Source organism: Leptosomus discolor, chromosome 4, assembly GCF_034619465.1.
Source record: "Leptosomus discolor isolate bLepDis1 chromosome 4, bLepDis1.hap2, whole genome shotgun sequence".
Taxonomy (NCBI): domain Eukaryota; kingdom Metazoa; phylum Chordata; class Aves; order Leptosomiformes; family Leptosomidae; genus Leptosomus; species Leptosomus discolor.
Window position 1 is genome coordinate 70,203,367 of NC_141394.1, and position 20,670 is coordinate 70,224,036.

At 38.5% G+C, this 20,670-nt stretch overlaps 1 protein-coding gene across 2 annotated transcripts in view; it reads right to left on the reverse strand.

Moving 5' to 3' along the window:
* Window positions 1-20,670, reverse strand: part of PPP2R2C (protein phosphatase 2 regulatory subunit Bgamma) — a 196,698-nt gene that overhangs the window by 120,695 nt on the left and 55,333 nt on the right. Inside the window, exon 1 of one of the 2 annotated variants that reach the window (XM_086463714.1) lies at window positions 18,890-18,962. The exons of the other annotated variant lie outside the window; for it this stretch is intronic. Coding sequence (XP_086319840.1) covers window positions 18,890-18,959 — 70 coding nt within the window. The 5' untranslated portion in view covers window positions 18,960-18,962. Of the gene's footprint in view, window positions 1-18,889; window positions 18,963-20,670 lie in introns of those variants that run through there. 2 annotated transcript variants of the gene reach the window in all.

Consider the following 20,670-nt stretch of genomic DNA (forward strand, 5'->3'; position numbering starts at 1 on the left):
AGGATCACTTTCACTGTCTGGGAGAGCAGTTCATGGAATAAAAAAAGAAAACAATTTTGCCACAGGAGAAAGATGTATGTTCCAGAGATTAGTCCAATTCAAACAGAAAGCTCTTCCATGATAGAAAACACATGCTATTTTTATGATGAACTCGCATCCTACCACCACATCCAAGCTAGAATATCCCCTGTTCTTCCTTGTTTAAATATTGGGTAGAACCTATTGTGTACATAAGGGCTGTAATATGGCTCCTGAACTTAGTTCTCAAATATACCAGAAATTTTCCTGTGAGTCCTATGGAAATCAGTGGGTTTTCTACAGTTCATTTTCCCTTTAAGAAATGAAGAAAACCTACCTTTCAGTCTCCATGACTGGAAAAAGAAACAGTGAGAAGTCCATTGTGTGGACCTTTAGATGAATGAATCCACGCATCTATGGCTGCAGCAGTGGATTCCTCATCTCCGTTCTTCACCCAGTGATAACATTCAAGCGGTGCTTCAACATAACTTTTTCCATTTCCTGCACGTGTGAGAGGACAGTACCACTGTGGATTGTAGTCCCAGCTGGGTCTCCCCTACCAACATACAGCTGGTGAAGAAAAACGAGCCTGACAATCTGTACCTACAGCTGAATCATGTTAAGACATCCCAGCTAGGGAGCTTATACTTACATTCCAGCATCCAGAAATGTTGCTTGTACCTGAAGTTTAATGGATATTCTCCACAGAAAAAGGAATGACAGTTTCAATATGCTATGGCTTTGCTAAGAACCTATGATTTTTTTTATACAAGCTAAAAAGAATATTGATTCCTTTCAAGTCCACTGCACACTAAATACATCCCCCACTGTTGCTATTTGAGGTATTAGATAAAAATGCCATCTTTCTCACTAAGAAAAGAATCAACGATTCTTTCATGAAGCAGAAATGTCTAAGGCTCTTCAGTATATTTCAAACCATCTTGTCAGGTAAAGGTAGCAAAAAACATACTGATCCACAAAAAAACATACAGAAAACTCACTTTGGTGCCATCTAAGCTTACTGTATATTCACTGTGTATTGTGGACTGCAAGACATTGCCAATCTAAAAACATCCATAGTGATAAAACTAAGGATACAAATTCAGTGCTTCACCTCTCAGTTACAAACTAAATTAAGACAAGAAATGGCAGTAAAGCAACAAAAAAATGTCATCTGTGTCAATCTAGATGGACCCTGAGAAACTTCAGGAGGTTCAACAAGAAGTGCAAAATTCTGCACTTGGGGCAGAAGAGCTCCACATATCTGGCTGAAAAGCAACTGGCAATGTAGCAGCCCAGCTGGAAATGACCTGGGTGCTAGGCTGAATATGAGCCAACAGTAGGCTCACATCAGCAAACCACATGCTGGGCTAACAAAAGGAAGAATGTGGCCAGCAGAAGAGAGAAATCAGTCTCCGCTCATCACTGATGAGGCTACACTTCGAATACTGTGTCCAGCTTCTAATTCCCACCCCAGCTGAAGTGCAGAAATTGGACTACATCCAGCAAAGTCCTAAGGACCTATGAAGTTGGTCAGGTGCTTAGGACATTTGCAGAGACTGAGGGAGCTGGGCTTGTTTAACCCGGTGTAGAGAAGGGTAAGGGCAATTTAATAGCAGCTTACAACTAGTTGACAGGGATTACAGAGACAGTGGAGCTAAACACTTCTTGGTAGTGGTGCATGATGCTGTAAGGTCAAAAGCAACTGAGTGGCAGCGTGGGAGGTTAAGACTGGCTACTTAGAAAGGCTTTTTCTCTAGGAGGACAGTGCAGAACTGGAAAGGTTATCCAAAGAGGTTGTGGCATCTCCATCCTTGGAGGTTTTCAAGACTCAGCTACTCAAATCTACATCTGACCCGATCTATAGTTTTGGCAAGACTGTGCTTCCAGTGGGACACTGGACTACAGACTTGCAGAGGCCCTGTCCTGCCTACACCATTTCTATACTTCTACAAAATGTTGGTTTGTAAGACATGAAACGCTGGTGTTCTGTTGAACAAGTCCCTTTGCTAAGCCTCCACTCCTTGTCTGTCTGTCATGATCTTTTCAGAGAGATGAACTAACAAGCTTTGAGTGTTCAATGCAATGTGAGATTCTACAGAAACATGATTAAGCAAACAAACACCTGTTCTAAAGGGCTGGATCACTGTGCCCCATTCTTTGACACTAACAACTCAAACAAAGCACAAAGGTGCAACATTTGCACCAAGTGTACTTCAGAGACCCAGAGCCTGAAAAGTCAACTCATCTCTTTGCAACAGATAATTACATTTGACCACAAGAGGCTGATACACTCCCACAAGTGACTGAACCAGGTTACAATATAGTTAACCACAATTTTTAAGACTGATGAATTGAAGTGACTAATTCTGCATTTGGCACTCAATTTTTCTTCCCAACAACACAACTGTGATAATTCTTCAGGCATAGTCCATTCCTTGATAGTGGGTTAATCTTTGAGGTAATGCCTCAGCCAAAGAATTCTTTGGAATACACTTAGCAGTAATCACTGATTACATGAAGACTCCATCAGCTTAAGATCAAGCATTTACCTAAACGCTCTGCACATAGCTCAAAAAACCCACTGTGTCATTACGATACTGCCACAATATGAACTTTCTGGAAGCTGCAAAAGCATAATTTAGGAGGGCAATATGAACCTAAAAAGCACAAACTCAAAAGTAACTGAATGGGCAGATCAAGGGGAAGAAATACTGTTTTGTTAAGACGTACATTTTTTTAAAGTTCTCGCAGAGATAACCCCAAAAAATATCTGTAACAAAGGAATTTATTTAAGGGCTGAAACTATGTTACTGACATTCATGAACAATCCTGTAATTTTTTTCAGTGAAATTTAATTATACCTTTCATGCTACTCATCCATTGAAAGATCTTCTGGTTAGCATTAATTTGAATTCTATCGCAACATAAATTACTAAAACTTAGACACATTTATCAACCCTTTAAATAACAAACCGATAATGTGTCCAGGCAGCATATTCTTGAAAAGAAAAGGCACACAATTAAAACCTGAACTACAATTTGCATTTCAGAAAGTTAAAAAGTAGCCTGAAGCAACATTACCTCAAAGAGAAAATCTGGACAGTAGATTTGCTTCAAGCAAAGACATAAGACTAGCTGAAAGAAAACAATAGGCAGCAAGGGTAAATCATTTAGAAGGAGCAGGCAAAAAAGTCAAAGAAAAAGAAATGGGTTTGTACCCAGGTTATTATAAATTTGAATGCATTAAGCTCCTAAGGAAACTTCTGAAGACAGTATTAAGGTCACAATATTCAACAAGATAATTTAAATAGTACCCTAAATTTAAAAAAATATATTATGCTTGAGAATTTCCAAGTAGATCTCCTAACCCATTATGCAAAGGAACAAAATGATAATTCTAAATAGCTATAGTAACTATGGAAAGTCTGTTCTTTTGGTTAAAGAACAAATTTTTGATAGGCCAAACATACAGTTTGCTGGTGGAAAGGAAAGCAGTAAACCCTAAGAAAATTAACTAACTAACAAATCCACATTATTTCAGGTCCCAGGATGTTTTTCTTGTGAAAATGCAGAATGTACTTACGTTTCCTGATAGTATGTAGAAAAATCTAAGCTTTGTAGAATCCAAGATTTCTGAACACAGTGAAGTTGGGCCAAATTTCCACCTTTACCTATTTTTGTCCTAAAGAACAAAACCACTAATGGTATCAAATCTCTGAAGATTCAACACACTGAGATTCTCAGAAAGGTTTTTGGTAAGCAATTACTTTATCCATTCTTGCACTGAGTCAGATAAACTCTTCAAAAAAACCCTCTTCCATTAACAGAGTTATATACTAAATCTCCACAATGCATATAATGTAGTACTGAAGACAAAAGTAACTAAGGTTACTGTACAGAGTAATGAAAAACAATAGATGCAGTGATTAAAATTGGGACTCTCAAAGCATAAACAAAATATGTGGGTTGTATATACAGACATACATTTTTATGGATTTACAATTTGTACATAGAGTACAGCTATGCAAAGCCATGCAGCCTGATCCAATCCCACAGGAGTCAGTGGCAGGTTCTTAATAAACTTCATTGGATACTAAATCACAATTACATAAACGCTGTAACAACCTGTCAGGATTTTAAAGAAGAAATTCTTGCTGTTTGATGGAAATGCGGATCTTAGTGTCCTAACAAAAATAAGTAGTGCGTTTCAGTTTTTTTAAAAACCTACCAGAGCAGTAAAAATAAAACTGAATTAAAAAAAAAAAAATCTTCATACAACTTCCACTATTTCCAGTCACTTCCAGTTCTACAGTAGTGTCTTGGTTTGAAAAGACAGGTGTCTGTGGAGGAAGGCAGGAGCCTCCCTTGAAATGGAGAGTGCAACCCCCTTCCCTCCAAATTATTATAATTTTGAAATTAATGAGCCTTCAGGCAAAGATATGGGGAATAGGAATAACAGTTCTTTACTAATATATATATATATGTAACACAAGGCAGGAAAAAACAAACAACCCACTGGTTTACACTGACAGAGTCAGGAATACAACCTGACACCCTGTTAGGGTGGCAGTAGCAGTCCGATAAGATGCTGGCTGCAGTCCTCCTGAAGTGATGGGTGTAGTTCTGTGGAAGCAGCAATCAGGTAAAAGAGTCTGGTCTTCCTCCGAAGGTCCAGTGGTAGGTAGGTAGCTCTTGTCCTCTGGAACTCCAGTGGGGGGAAAAGCTCCTCTGGGAATCCAGTGGAAGGAAGGCTGCTAGGGTGTTCAAAATCTCCGTTTTTATTTGGCATGGACTGCTTGGCTCCTTCCCCCCTCTCCCCGGGCGGAGCATCTCACAATGGGATGGGGAGTCGTGAGGCAGTTCCTTGATGGGCCATTAACAGGAGATAGCCCAGGAGCGAGTTATCGATGGGTCAGGCGATAAGGCATTGTTGTGCCCAGTAACAGGAGATAGTCCAGAGGGGGGGAGGCAGGGAGCACCGCCCCACCTGGTCTCAGCAGCTCCTGAAGATGGTAATAGAATATTTTTTTTTCTTTTGGCACATTTTACACTGTAACCCAGGACAAGTAGAGTGGTAAACTTAGAAAAGGAAACACCACTAGCTTTTCCCTTACGATAATATGATAAAATCCTGACCCCCTTCTCCAGACAAGTCTGTCAATACTAACCTATTTAAGTAGGGCCTTACCCAGGAAGCCTGCCAGGCCTCCTTCCAAAGTCAGAAAATCCCTTTCAGTAGAATGGTGTAGAAGTAGGAACTCTTGAAATTTCACAAAGACCGTCCCCTTGCACCTGAGGGTCACCTACACATTAACCGATCACTCCAAGTCCAAGATGATTTTGAGTCACATCTGTGTCCTTTAATGATAGTAAAAAAACGGTACCGAGTGGCAAGCCCAGGTCTTGCACTCACAAGATTCAACAGATATAAGCACAGGGAGCAGGAAGAACTTGGCACAGTGCCACATGAGTTATGGTTTTGGCTGGATTTCCATTTTTGTCGATAAAGATTTCTGGAGCTTGAAGACTAGCAAGTACTGCAGATAAAAGCCAAGTATCACTATAATCAAGTCAAGCAGCAAATGGAAAGAGAACAACTGTAGTGAAGGAAGGAATGACTATATTTCTATCTCCTTATTTCTCTTCCCAGCACTGCTTGGATCCACATATTCCTGATTTCTCCAAAGTCTGAGCACGGAGTATTACTTCCAGAGAGAGACATGTTGAGAATTTAAAGCTTTGGGGCCCTGCTTGAACAGAGATGGAACAGTTGCCTTCTGTCAGGAATTAAAGCTGGTATGGAAATTTCACAAAAGGAATTAAAAGTTGGTCTGGAAAGTGGCCAAAAAAGATCAAAGGAACTTTAGCAGCATGAAGATACATACCAGAAGTACATGAAAAGGGACTTCAAGGCAGGCAGGTTTAAGAAAGTATCTGTTGCCTGGGTAGAAGGCTGTGTGAACCAGGGGAAACACGTAAATTATTCTTGTGAAATATTTAGTCCTAAAATATCCATACTCTCTTGTATAATTTCCAGTCTTGACCATATGTCAGACATGTAGAAGAACAGATGTATTTTAGATTCAGCCCAAATTTTGAACTATAAGAACTGATCATCATATCCTTCTTCCTCTTCTTCACGTGTGGTATGTTACTGGATATGAGATTCAGATTTTGGAAAACACCAGCTATCTGTGAGTTAAAACATATTAAACACAGAGAAACTATAGCTCACGTCTTATAACACATTTATTGTGGTAAATACATGATGTAGGAATGAGTATTTATGATGGTAAACCAAGACTTTCCAAAAACACTGGTATGATGAAATTCACCTCAACTAGAAACAGTGACAGAAGACAGACATTTGGGAAGATTATATAGGGTACAGGCAGACCTAGATAGCTTTAAATTAGCTGAAGACCCTAGTAGGCTTGGTTGCTGCTAATAGACCTACTATGGCAGCACAGAGCTTGTTATTTAACCCACTTTTTTGTAACTTCATTAAAGACTTAATCTTTAGAAGTAGTATTAAGGGTAAGAAGTGTGATTGTTACATTTCCAATGTTGTCACACAAAGGGCTGGTAGCAGCAGCAATTCAGGGGTGCGTTAAAAGGCTGGCGTACACAGCACCACTGTGACACATTGCAAGCAGGAAAATGAGCAGCAAATGGAGCACAGACAGAATCCACATGCTTATCCATGCATTTACTGGGCTTCCAAAGCATTTCCGTTTTAATTTTAACTTCTGCATTTAGTTTGTCTGCAATGCACAAAGTCTCTCCCCTATGAAACATAAGCTAATAATACTTTGAAATAATTTTCTTCTCTCTTTTTATACAGAGAAAGAGGGGGTGGCTAGAACATGTCTTCACTGAGACTCACTCACAGAACTGCAGCAACAAGCTGGGCCCAGAACAACCAGTTACAGAAAAACATCAAAAGTAGACAGTTTTTAAAGCGACTACCTTCAAAAGAAGAAATGGACCATCCATGGATATGGTCTTGGTAGCCCCAGAGTTGAAAAGAGGAGCTCTGGGGATTCTAAATTGGATAAAAGCTTCGGGGAACTGTTGGGTTATTGCTTTTAAGAGCTATTAGGATGAACAGGTGCTCTGCCTGATCTCTGTTTCTGCCCTATGTGCTACTATTGCACTCTGTCAATAAACTCTGTTTACGCTTCCATCGATAAAAGCAGTTTTTGAAAAATAAAATGAAAACACTTACAGGAAAACCTTCCTCCAGCAGAAGGTTTCTCAGTGAGCCACAGAACAAGGAACAGGAAAAAAAAAAAAAAAAAAAAAAGACTCTTTACATAAACACCACTTGCAAACTAAGGCACAAGACTTCTCCAAATTCCTTGACCAGGATGAGCAAACTGGTGAGGTTAACTACTTTTATTTCAAACAACTGTGCTCGTTTGCTAGAACTGTGTTGCACCTCTTCTAGCAGCAGGTCCCACCCATGACAGCAGGTCATAGTTAAAACGTTTAGGTATCTCTTGTTACCACAAGTAGTCAAATCCCATCTAGCTACCTTTTATTTACCTTGGATGCAGCTATTAGCACTATTTAACTAATATATCTTACCTTGCAAATGCCTGTGGAGTTTCACTTACATAATAAACCCTCAAATTTTGGAATCACAATTTCTGGAATGCATTGCAAAACTGCAAAAGGCAAAGATGAGGAGTCTTCCGTTGTTCAGTTTTGAACGCAGACTCTGGTAAGTTCCTTTACTCCTCTCCTCAAGCTCAGTTATTTGGATTCTATTATTGTGACAGAGCATATCTATCACAATAATACCGCCAACCACCAAGCTGACTCCCCATCCCTGGAAACACTCAAGGTCAAGCTGGACAGGGCTCTCAGCTACCTCATGTTAACAAACATGTCCCTGCTCATTGCAGGGAGGGCTGGACTAGATGACCTTTAAAGGTCCCTTCCAACCCAAACTATTCTATGATTCTACATATTTTAGGCATCTTCAGTTAATTTGTAATTCAAGTACTGACCCCATTAACCTATGATACAGATCTTTCAAAGCATGTAAAACTACAGAACTAGTATGATCTCATAAGTTACTCTGTCAAGTTACAGAATGAAGCAACGTTTTAGAAATGGTAGCCGACAGATGAATACATTAGAGAAATCAGATTTAAAGGTAGTCAAAACAGCAGTAGCTCTAAAGTTAAAAGCATTTTTAAAATAGAAATTTATATTTTAAATCTTGGCAAAATTCAGATAAGGTTTTCTACTTAGTCTTAACATTTCAAAAGTGTTTGGAGTTACCGGATGCGTTACTGTCTTAGAGAATGAAGATCCATGAACGTCTATGCTCATATACACAAACATACTTATGAATGGAGATTTCTGGATCAGAGGTGACTTAGCAAGAGGGACATTAAGAGCTCAGAAATACTTGCAACATTTCAGGAAAGGAATTTTGCCAAACTGGGTATGTTCTAAAGAAAACTGTGTAAATTCAATTGCTATCAATAATATGCCAGCCGTAACAACTGGATTCAGTCATTAAAATGTAAAATAAAGGAATAGCTTCTGGTGCTAACCTCAACATAACTACATCTATCAAGTCTCATCTGTAATAACCAGGCTGATGTTTGCTCTTTGGAGTCCAAATTGCTAATTCCTCCAATTTAGACCAACTTCTTGGCTTTCAGGAACAAAAATCGTTTTCTGTCTAAATATACTTACACTTAACAATCAGAAATTAATCCCTCTGCAAACAATTCTCCACATTGGCAATCATCTTTGTTAGAAATTATTTATAGTGCAGAAGCATCAAAGCTTTTGGATTTAATGTTACTACCATTAGTACCATTTCCCACGTACATCCAGGATAACTGTCAAACATTTTTCTAATATACTTACAGCTTGTATTTCCCCTTTCAACTGTGCTATATACCACAAAAGCCTTATAAAAAGGTGGTTTTGAAGAAGCATTACAGTAAGCATCGCTACTATCTAAGTCTTTACAACACCGAGCGAACTGGTGCACATTTAAGTTTGCATGGAGCAGCGACAGGACCCAGACAACAGGCGGCAACTCTGCACCTGCAGAAGTCGGCACTGCTCACCTCAACCTGTGCTCTCAGGAGCATGCAGGTGTGGTGTTTCCCTCTCTGCTAGCAAGGGACAAACTTAAAAACAGGCCACATCTGCTGACATTTTCTGAAGCTGGACTCCTAGGTTGGTGGGCTAATCAGTGCCTCTTTCACTCTGTTCTCTCCACTGATACTCCCCTGCGATGGGACAGGCTCCGACAGCGGCAGAGAAGGAAGAGCAGGCAGCCCAGGCTACAGCTTCCTCTGGAGAATGGACTGTTTGTTGCCAATAACTGTACCCACAAGCAGTTTCAAACCGAATGCTAAATTTAAAATACCTTAAAATTAATTTGAAGGTATGAAAAAGTAAGAGAAACATTCTCAGTGTTTCAGCCTAACCAAAAAACCGGGAAAGATCAACACAATGAACAACTGTTTGTTTGTATTCTGTACAAATCACATTCAGCAGTAATTTCTGCAGGACAGTTCAAAGCTTAAGCAACTAAAAACCTTCACTTGGACATAGTGTAAATTCTTGCAGCTAAAAAATCTTAAGAGTTTTAATATAATTGGTTGATTTGCAGTATCATTACTCCTTACAGATACAACATATTTGTTTTTAATCTAGCACCTTTCTAACATTTACAAAATGTCACAGAAGGCCTTTATTCTATATCACTCATCTTCCTGAAATGCAAGTGGAAGCACAGAAATGTTGAATCTAGTAATTAAGTACATACCTAACCCTGTAAAATAAAATCCATGTCCAAGTAACTCATTTTTCAGAAAACTGCAGCTCAGAAATGCAAGGACACTGCTTCTCACACCATGGTATAAGTAAATTTTCGCTCCAGTCACAGACCAAGTCTCACTTCCCTGATGGCAAACACTGACATACATAGACCAAAATAGTCTGAATCATATGGGACTTGAAAGACATACAGTGTCCTACGTACAAGCTCTTACTGTCCCATCTCCCAGCGCTGAAACTTCTACATAGCTATTCTAATACTTCTAGATTGACATTTCAAGCATAGCAATGGGAAGGAATACAAACACACCAGAAAACATGTACTAGCAGCCATCCACAAGACATCTGTGAGTGTAACACATACAAAAGCACGAGTGCACGCAACATACACAAAATCATATTCACATTGCACCCGAGCAACAAGAAGCAGCATCACCCATGTGACCATTACTTGACTTTTAGCATCATGTGTCCCAGGAATTTCTCTAAGACATGTAATAATTCACAGCTACCTATTTCAAAGAGACCGCATCTGTGAATTCTGCTTTGAGCTTCACTGCTGATTAAAGAGAATATACTTGACCTAAATCTTCCATTCAAAAGAAGACTACAGAACACACGTCTGACTTAATCTTGTGCTGGATATTCCCATATCACACATCTGCATGCAGAAATAAAAGACATCAAATCAAGCAGGGCGTCAAAATTAACATGTAGCATGACAAGAGTCCTGTGTGCTACCTTGGCAGCCAATTTTGCCCTGCGCTTACCAGTGACTGACCTATTTGTTGAATTTTACTAATTAATTATTATTGCTGAATTTATTAGTCAAATTTTTCTTTTTATGGTATCACAATGTAGAAATAAAGATATTCCATCAGAAATTATTTATGAAATAATATCAGACAGAGCCTGGTTTACAGCTATACATTTGAAAACCCTGGAAAGATTTATTAAAGACCTTGTGCCAAGTTCTATCACAAATCGAAACCTCTCAAAGTTAATAGAACATGAGGCTGCACTGACTAGATAAAAGTTTAGAAATAAATTATTGAAAATTGGTGACCAGCTCACTGAAAGCTATTTTTATTCTATTTTAAATACTCATTAAACATCTTAGGTTAGGAAGAAATAATATGGATCCATTAAAAACAGAGGGAAGGAAATAAGCAATCACTTCTTTTTAATTGAACACTGATGATCTTTATTTTTTACTAGAAACTGGCCCAACAGGCAGAGCATGCTATGGCTGTCTTTAACGCAATCAGTACTATCACAGGGCACCATTAACCTTGGAATTCATGCAAATGGTGTCATTTTGCACAGTCATCAACTACTTGCAACACCTGGGTCACATGAACAACAAAAGCGCTACAAATGGGAAGGATTAAGGTGACAATTAATTAAGTTCTATTCAGATTTGAGTTGAACTGGAACTAGAGGATAATAAACCAACTCTCAGTCCTTTACTTTCTTCATAAGTAAAACACACACAAATGTCATCATATTACACACAGATGTTTCTATCTTTTCTTTTTTAAGCAGATGAGTCAGTAAATATGAAAGAAAAAGCACTGTTATGCTTACAATACAGTTCCCAAACCTCTGTCAAATTAGTAATTCACAAAAGTCACTGAACTACATGATGTGTCACGCTGAAAGATTTTATTAGGAATGGAGTCTCTTAATGCACATTTTTATTACTTGTATTTGCACCAGCAAAATACAGTCTGCTCTCATTTGCATTTTAAAATAACATATTTTAACATCATTTGCATATAAAAATAACAGGTACAATAATTTTTCAGCAAGGAAGCTTTCCTGAGAAAAAGAACTCTCTTACCATATATAAGGCTGCTTTGCTAGGTGAGAGTTTTGTTCTTGGTAAAGAACTGGGGAACTTTCACCAGGAACCAGTAATACAGACCACATTCTTTCCTAAAGGCAAGCTTAGCGTTACCCTAAGAACTACAGAAATAATTGGTCAAGAAAGTGCCTCAATATGGCTAGAAATGCATTTAAAACCCTTTCTTGTTTAAAAACAAAAACCCCTATTATAACTTCCTTGAATTTTCTAAGAGAATTACCTATGCTACCACCATTTCACTGGCCAAAACAACTACACTGAGATTAGCCAGCAAATACCTTGCCTTCTCTTAGCATATACTCCTCTATCCAAAGCCTTAATGCAGTGGATGAAATAAACTGTGGAAGGAAAGTCTCAAAGATCCAGAAACTAGTAATGATGTAGTAACACAACGTAAGCAGTAATGACTGATTACCTTTTTATGGCTGTAATAAAAGATACTCAGTTCTTTTTCTATTATAAAATATTCAGTGTTATTGTATCGTGTTTCACATTTTAAACTGATGTACGAATCACATCTATTATTCTCTAAACTCACCGTTTAAATACATGATATATTGCTCAACTGTCTGAGGTCTACGTAGAAATCAAAACATATTGCAGAGTACAGTTTTCTTTCCATAATGATGAGTATGCTAAATAAACTGCTCCTGCGGTGAACAATGACACTACCTCTACCTGCATGGTGTTGTTTAGTTTTACATTATTCAATGCTTTTGAATTGTCAGTTTCAATTAGAAAGAAATCTGGCACAGAGGAAGATCTTGCATAGATCATATTTTACGCCTGCATTTTATCTTACACATACACTGTGCTGTTGACCTTCTGAACCTTCATTTTCAAGGTTTATATGTAGCTAAATCTATTACATATATAGTATATTTAATTATATAACTACTAAACATTTCTTTTTATAATGTTTCTAGTCCATATTTGTCTATATATCATAGTACACGTATAAATAAACTGCACATAGGCTAAACTGCTGAGGCCAATTGATCTTTTTGTGCCACTCAGACACTGCTGGCACCTGAGAAAAGCCCCAGATTAGTACAGACAGGTTCTTTTGCAGCTCTGCATACTCACTCTCATGGAAGCAGCTTGGCTTGTTTATCATGCAGCTAATATTCTAGATGGTTCTTTTCTTTGTTAATACATCTTATTTACTTCTCTAGGACCTCTAACACTATACAAAACTATATATAGTTATTATTTAGTTACTGAGTGGGACATCATCTGTTGATTACATAGGCATGCAAAGAGAGCCAAGGTTGCCATTAGTCCCTGAGGGCAACCCACCAAAACCAGCGCTCCAGCATTAGAGATCTACACCTTTGCAAATGGGGAAGATGGCAACCCAGTTTAGTCACACTTGGTGACCTTTTTCAGGGTACATGCAACACTGGTGAATAATTGTCATGCGAAGGCATGTCATTAACCCGAGATCCAAACTGAGTTAACTCCATGCCTTTTAAGCATGTCCTGCAGCTCCGAGTGGCTTGAAGTGGTCTCTTAGGAGGATCTAACAGCCAGTCATTAAACTAACCCCTTCCTTGAAGGGGCAGGTCCTTTGAGGAGGCAGTAACAAGTTAACACTAACACATCCCTCCTCTCTGGGAATGCTGGGAACAGCAAATTAAGAAACTCCAAAGTCCCAGTCTAGGTTCAGCTGTCCTAATCCTATTCTTGATTATGATTTCTTCAGAAAGCAGATTTGGCAAGTAAAACGAAAATGACGACATTACGAGTGCCTAGCAGATGCAGTATGAAAATTATATTTGAATGCGTAGCTGGCACTGTACAGTGACAAGTGTTGCTGACAGTGTAATTCACTTTGGCTAAATCTATATTGCTTTTCACGGGCTTGCCTGAACGAATTGCTGCCCCATGTTGCTCATACTGGATGTTACCTTAAATGTCTGTGCTGTGCAGATCCCAGCTTCGGGTAGTACCACTGTTTGATTTTCCTGCATGCTGAACCACACATCCAGCTGCAGGTTTGAGCAGGTGAGCAAACGGTTCAGGCTTCAGTGCAAGCCAGAGCGACAGCTGTGCTCTAGCCCTGCCTCCATGGCTTCTCCCAACTAAGCTGCATGAATAAAGATTACAAAGTCAGCAACATCACTTGGACGGAATAAACCTTATTAATCCAAATCTTCAAGGCTACCCACAACATTCATCTGAATAGCATTGTGAATGAAAGAAGAACCAAATCCATGCACAAAAAGACCTAACTATATCCTGTTTAACAGGGGGCAAAGTTATGCTTTAACAAGGTTTACCTCTGTTTATACTTAGCTTGAGAGAAAAAAATAACACAAGTGACTAGAGTAAGAATGAGCAATAATTTCTAGGTTCATTCTAAAACTTTCTAAATGAGTTTTGTAAAAAGATAAAAATCAGCAATATTCACAACATAAATCCTGAATTGCTGGAAGTTGAGAGAGGAAGAGTTACCTCTTGCACTTTTCTTAGAAAGCTAGTTACCAGGCTTCCTCAGAAATTAGTGAACAGATTAAACTGGTGGTGAGCCTGAACCAGTAGAGCAGTACCTGGTCACTATATTCATCCAATACTCACAGGTAGTAGGCTCTTATTCAAATTGTATTTGAGTTGTTTATCAAAGACAAGTTCATAAATAAATTTCTTCTTGGCAAATGAAAATGGATAATTTCCCTTAACTTTGATTAATGAAGAACAGAGATACTAATTTCTTTAGTTAAAGGGGAAAAAAAGCCCCCAAAATCTGTTTTAATTACCTGCAGAGGATTTTCCTTTAAAATCATTAGGAAAGAAAAAATGTATTCTTTCATCCTCTATAATAAATGTTTCACATGGTTATGATTCAATATGTTTTACACTACACTGGTAATTCTCATTATTCTTCAAATATCGCATTTGAGGAGGTTAATATACCATTAACATGATTAACTTTTTAATAGAAGTTAAGCCATATGGAACCAATCTGCACCATTCGGCCATATAAATGACTAGATAGTGAAGGTCAGCTCCTGCCCCACTGCACCTGTGCAACTTCACAGGCTTCACTTCAATTTGCAGGCCTCGACACCAAGGGAAGAACCTTTTTTCTCTCTAGAAACTGAGAGTATAAGCAACTTTTTATTTCTTCCTAGGACAGGGATAATCCATAAAAAGGTAGGGATGAATCAATACACTAGGCTTATCTGCATAAAATCTGCACAATGCCTTTGCCACCAGAGAAGCATTTCTCCAGATAAATTTGGGATGATGGACAGGAATCACATCCTTTAACTAAGTTTGGTAAGAATAGTGAATTTTGTTCATTATTTCTCTGGCAAACATTAAATCTGTAAAACACAGAGTAACTGAATTAACAGTGAAGCTGATCAAAGGAGCAGCACTGTTGTTTCCCACACATTAGCAGTCCTGTCAGTTTTACCATTTATCTTAAGCACAGGTAATGGCAAGGAAACTTTTGGACTGAAGGGCATTCTCTGCCCCCAAAAGCACACAAGCCTTTTCCCTCCTTTATCCCTTCCCCCAACTCACTGTCCACAATTTTCTTGTCATCTCCCTTAACAGACTTTGCCTGTAAGTAATGAAGACTCATGTTTCTCCCATCCTGCCCATTTTCTTTCCCATGTTACAACGTGCCTCTCCTCTCTCCTGTTCTTCGAAAGGTGTTGTGGAAATAATACATGTAACTGACCCAACACCTCCTGGGCAGCTGGTTCCCACAGCTGGGGTGCAAAAGGCAATAAACATAAAACACAGCTCGGCAATGAATCACAAGCCTAAACAGATCTCAGAGGTCACCTAGTCCATTCCTCTGCCCCACGGGAGGCTCAGCTATCCTCATGTCATTTCTTACAGACATCTATGTCAGCTGCTTTTAAAAACTTCAGTGACAGAAACGACACAAGCTCCCTAGGCAATATATCCCAGTGTCTTACCACTTTTGCATAAAGAAGTTCAATCCTTCCTCACAGGTCACATTTTCTAGGCCTCAAGTCTTTCTCCTCTTTTTCTTCACAAGTCTCATCGGATCTTTTCTATTTTCCCCACAGAAACAACTCCAATTAAAGTAGTTTCCTTCAACAGCCACTTTTGAAAATGACCATTGAAAAACTTACTTTATATTGCTGCTGCAATTAAATTGCCTTTTTCCATTGTGCAAATATAACATACTTTTAAGACTTACAATGACAAAATTATTTAAGTCCTGCTTGTTTTAACCCAACTGGTTTTATTTCAGATATGCATATGTAACAGGAGAAACAAGTCCAGGTAGTCACTGTTGTCATATGTGTGTTTATAACGCCTGTTACCAGAAAGTGTATAACATCAACAGTAAAACATCAACCACCAGATCAAGGAATAGTTGAGGTTTAAAAACCAATTTGATTTTCCATAGTCAAGGTAAAAAATCATGTTCTATATAGATAACCTCAATGTTACAAAATACTGACCTATCAAAGAGATGAAATTTCACTTTGCTCAAGTAGGCAGTTTCGTTAGGAACACACTTGGGTCCACTAGCGAAAGCAGAGCAAATCAGATTTGGCTCACAGTTTTCCTATACCCTGTGAATTCATATGTCCCCTGATTTATTTTTTTTTTTAATCACTGAAGAAGTAAAAGAGGAAGGGAACTAAAGCAATACTACAGTCAACACACATCTTGATAATTGTTGGCTTTACTTTCCTCAGGGAATAGAAAGGAAGAAAGTATATCTAAAGGTCAGAAATAACTCCTCTTGTAAATTAATTTAGTCTGCTGCATGGAGCAGCAAGGACAGAGGACACCCCTTACCAATAAAACAGAAGTTAAAATTGTAGGTATTCACAGACAACAACAAATCATTAATTTCTCTAACACACTGCATACAATAAAAAGTATTTATTTATTTTAAATAGTGGATTATAAAAGCCAAAGACCTCAAAAGAAAGACTTGGGTTTGGCCCCAATTAAGCTATTTTCCAATATATCAAAGTAACACATTACTGCCTGCAACTGCATTTCTCTATATATGTTACTATCATACCGGCAGCACTAACATATCATTGGACCAAATGCAAGGACTGTGAAAGGCCTTCGGGCCTTTACAGATGAGAAGTGTTAAAAGTTGTTTCACAGAGCCAAATCTTTAAACAAAATTTAAAAAAAAAAAAACCCAAAAAAGAACAAACAAAGCACATTTTAAGCAATTTGTGATGGTCCTCTGAGCTGAAGGTCCCTAGAAAAATTTCACAGAGAAATCCTTTCCGTCATGATTTTCATGACCTTTTAAAAGGTGTGGCATTGTCAAGTATAACAGACGTGAAGAATTTTATTAGTTTACCGACTGAGCATTCCCAAGAAATGTTACACTAGTCAGAGCTGAAGAACTAACACTTTGCTACTCAAGGTTTCCCATACTTCATCTACCTCAAAATCAGACACCAACATATTTCATGGTGACTTCTGATGACACGGATAATATAATACAGGCCGACATTGATATTCAAGGTATATTTTGACCCATTTCAGACAAGCCACTCCATGTGCAATCATGGAAGAACATCCAGACCTTCTAGTCCAAATATCAAGTGAAGACAAAATGTAAGAAAAATCTAACACTTGCATCAGCAGTGTCACCAAAAACCACAAAAAAATCTCCATCTAATTTTTAAAACACTCATAACATATAAAAGAGGCAAATATTGATTTGCAAAATCCACAAGGGATTATTTTCCTCAGATTACAAAACTGACAGGCTTGAAAGTCCAAATTTTAACACAGCTGCACATGCCCATTAAATATACATCTGAATCCCAACATGTAGCAAGTACACTGCAGTAATTATACTGTGCATTTTGCAGAATCTAAGGCATAAATTTATAAATCTAAGATGAAGTTTCTTCAAATGTTATTACAAGTGACCACATCTCAAAACATAAACCAAAAGCATTAATCAAAAATTCAAAACAAATTAAAAAACGCACCGAAACATGAACCAGAATGCAAAGAATGTCCTAGAGGCAAGATTATCCAACAATTACACCAGCCAGTGGTAACAATTACAGTACACAGCATTTTTAATTTTTCTTCTGAAAAATCTGCTTTGTGTTCCCAGTATGGCAAAATCATCCTGCCGTTTTCTACATTCTAAAAAATGCAAATCATCAATAATCAAGAGAATATCAGCTGATCACATTTCAGAATGCAGCATGGGAGTATTAAGTGACTGAGCACTGATCAAATGACGATGAATCTGGAGACTGAGTCTCAAGTAGTATTGGTTGACCCTGATGTTAAGTATGTTCATATTATATAAGCCTACACTGAAGTACTGTTTCTGCTGCTGGAAAGTGGCATTAAAACTCTGCACACACAAATACATTTGCAAAGTCAAGCACCTACAAATAACATTTCTCCTGTTCAATCAATCAATCAATCGTAAAATGGCCTGCTCTTAAACCAACTTTCTGGCAAGGAAATATGGATCAGTACCTGACCCAACCATTTCACTGGTCTCAAGGTAAATTCAGCATTTAATGTGTGTCACCTGCAGGAAAATTCTTTTTATGTAATAAGCCACCAGCCATTGAACGACTGGAAATGAAGGTACCTTTTATTTTCTTGTGTACCTTGCACATACACAGAGGATGGAAAGAAGCCAGCAGTATTTCAAAAGATTATGCTTACATACCCCTCCTAAATGTATATGGTTCTCTAGGGAACAATCAACTCAGCACCGTCTGTGATGCTCAGGCTATAATTACCAAAATGAGATGCCAAACCTTTATTACACCTGCAAACAGTTAACTTTACAGATTATTTCTCTTACTTTAGTGCTCTTAAATCTTTCATCTATTTTTAAGTAATCAACTGCTTCCAATCTTCCACATTGCAGCTCCTGTGTATTCAATGCCAGGTGCTGCACACCTCACTAGCAGAAACTCAGCACAATGCAAGACCTTCTTCAGCCCATATACAGTTTCATATACTGCCATAGCACGACAGAATGCCTTTGGGATTTAGCAAATTCAAACAGATTCTGTTGCTACATCACACCGAAAGACGCCTTGAAAGTCTCCCTGTTCTAAAAAAAAAAAAAAAAAAAAAGAAGAAAAGGAGCAGCCTACATCTCCAAACATGACAGTGCATTCCTGGCACAGAATATGCAATGCAAGAAGAGAATAATGACAGTATTTATGTTACCTTCAGTCACATAGTTGTGGTCTCGAAGAAAGCTGTGGTTAATTTTTCGTGTGTCCGTGTCCTCGCCCATTTACAGCAGGATTACTCAGCATGCCTATCCGCAGTGGACTGATAGCATCAGCAGAGGTCGTCACAAGAGCACCATCCATGCTGCCACTGCCTAGCAGAGGCGGAGAACACACTGGGCTACTGAGCACAGCATAATGAGAGCTAGTGATGCAGCACAGATTTGGGGCGCGGGGGAGGAGGTCGAATAACGATCGGGGAAAAAAAAGAAAAGAAAAAAGAAAGAAGAAGTAATGGGAGAAAGACGGAGGGAGAAACGGCTCCGATAAATTACGAATGCAGAAAGCCAGTAGGGAGCTTGCGTGAAGGGAATACAGGCACTTCTCCCGCAGTTAAAGAATAACCCAATTGTTTAGTCAGGTACTCCTTAAACAAGTGCCCACGCAGAGTCTCCTCCAAGTGCCTGCTGCTGGGGATCTTGCTGGATGCTGTAAAGTGGCAATCAGCGTACTGCAGCAAAACCCGCCCGGAGAAGGGCTCTGATTGCTGTTGCTGCTACTGCTGTCATATGCCTGTGCTGCATCAGAGCAGGCCCCTCCCAGTCAGCCGCTCGCTGCCCAACCGCACAAGATCTGCATGTAGTAAAGTGAAAAATGAGACTGCAGGTAATTATTTTAGCTCTTCTGCTGGTAAGATGGGCAGCGAAAAAATTAAGGGAGGGGATGAGCAAGAAGAAACTTCAAGCTGCTTAAACGGGTTTGCATTGACACAAACTGCACACTCACGTGCGGCCACAATTTGTGCTAGTCGATACTGTCATATGCAGCAAAAGCAACAGTCGTTCAATGTCAGCCTGTATAAATATTACTGAAATTGCCAAAGATCTGCCTATTCAAAAGGCAAGGCAACCATTTGGAAAAAGTAAGATAAAATAACTGTTATTTATCTTTTTTTTTTTTTTTTTTTTCCAGTTTTGTAGATAAAAGACAAATTACAAAGTATGGAAAAACCCAAATCTCTATGGATTCCCTGTACAGGAAAGGAAAGCTGGACAAAGGGAATGTTTGCAGGTCATAGGGTTTTCTTAGACTTGCTACTTTCTTTCACTTTTAAAATGCAATTTTGAAATCTGTATATGCAAAAATAGGAAAACAAGCAGAAGAGGGAAATGACTCACTTGCATTATAAAATAAAGCTTGTTCTTTAGCCCAAGTGTTTAAAGTAAGTGCTGTTATAATGGCTTATATTAAACCAAATTCTTTCAACTGAACAGACAAGCAGTTTCCTTAAACTTTCAGCATCTGTTCCTGAAACCATGAACTGTTTCTGCAGAAGGAACATATTCTGAAAAGGTAGAAGCACCACTGAAGTTTAGAAATTTGAATAGAAAACAAATGGCTGTGCATCAAAACCACCACTACAGCATGAAAAGGGACTACGCAATTACAAAACCAATTTAGAAGAGAGAAGGATAGTCCTGTGGTTTAGGCCCTGGAATTGAATACAAAAAATACAATTCCGTTGTCAGCATTACTACAGCATTTTGTGTAATCCTACATGAATCCTGCACAGTTTTTTGCTTTTGTTTTTCATAGAATCATAGACTCGTGGAATGGGTTGGGTTAGAAGTGACCTTAAAGATCACCTAGTACATCTTTTTGTTTCTTCTTAATGAAGCTAGGACATACAGTTCTTGAAGATAAATTCAATTATCCTGCTATTACTATAAAATAGTCATGTGTCTCTGGAAAAGGTAGAGAACTATATAAAAACCT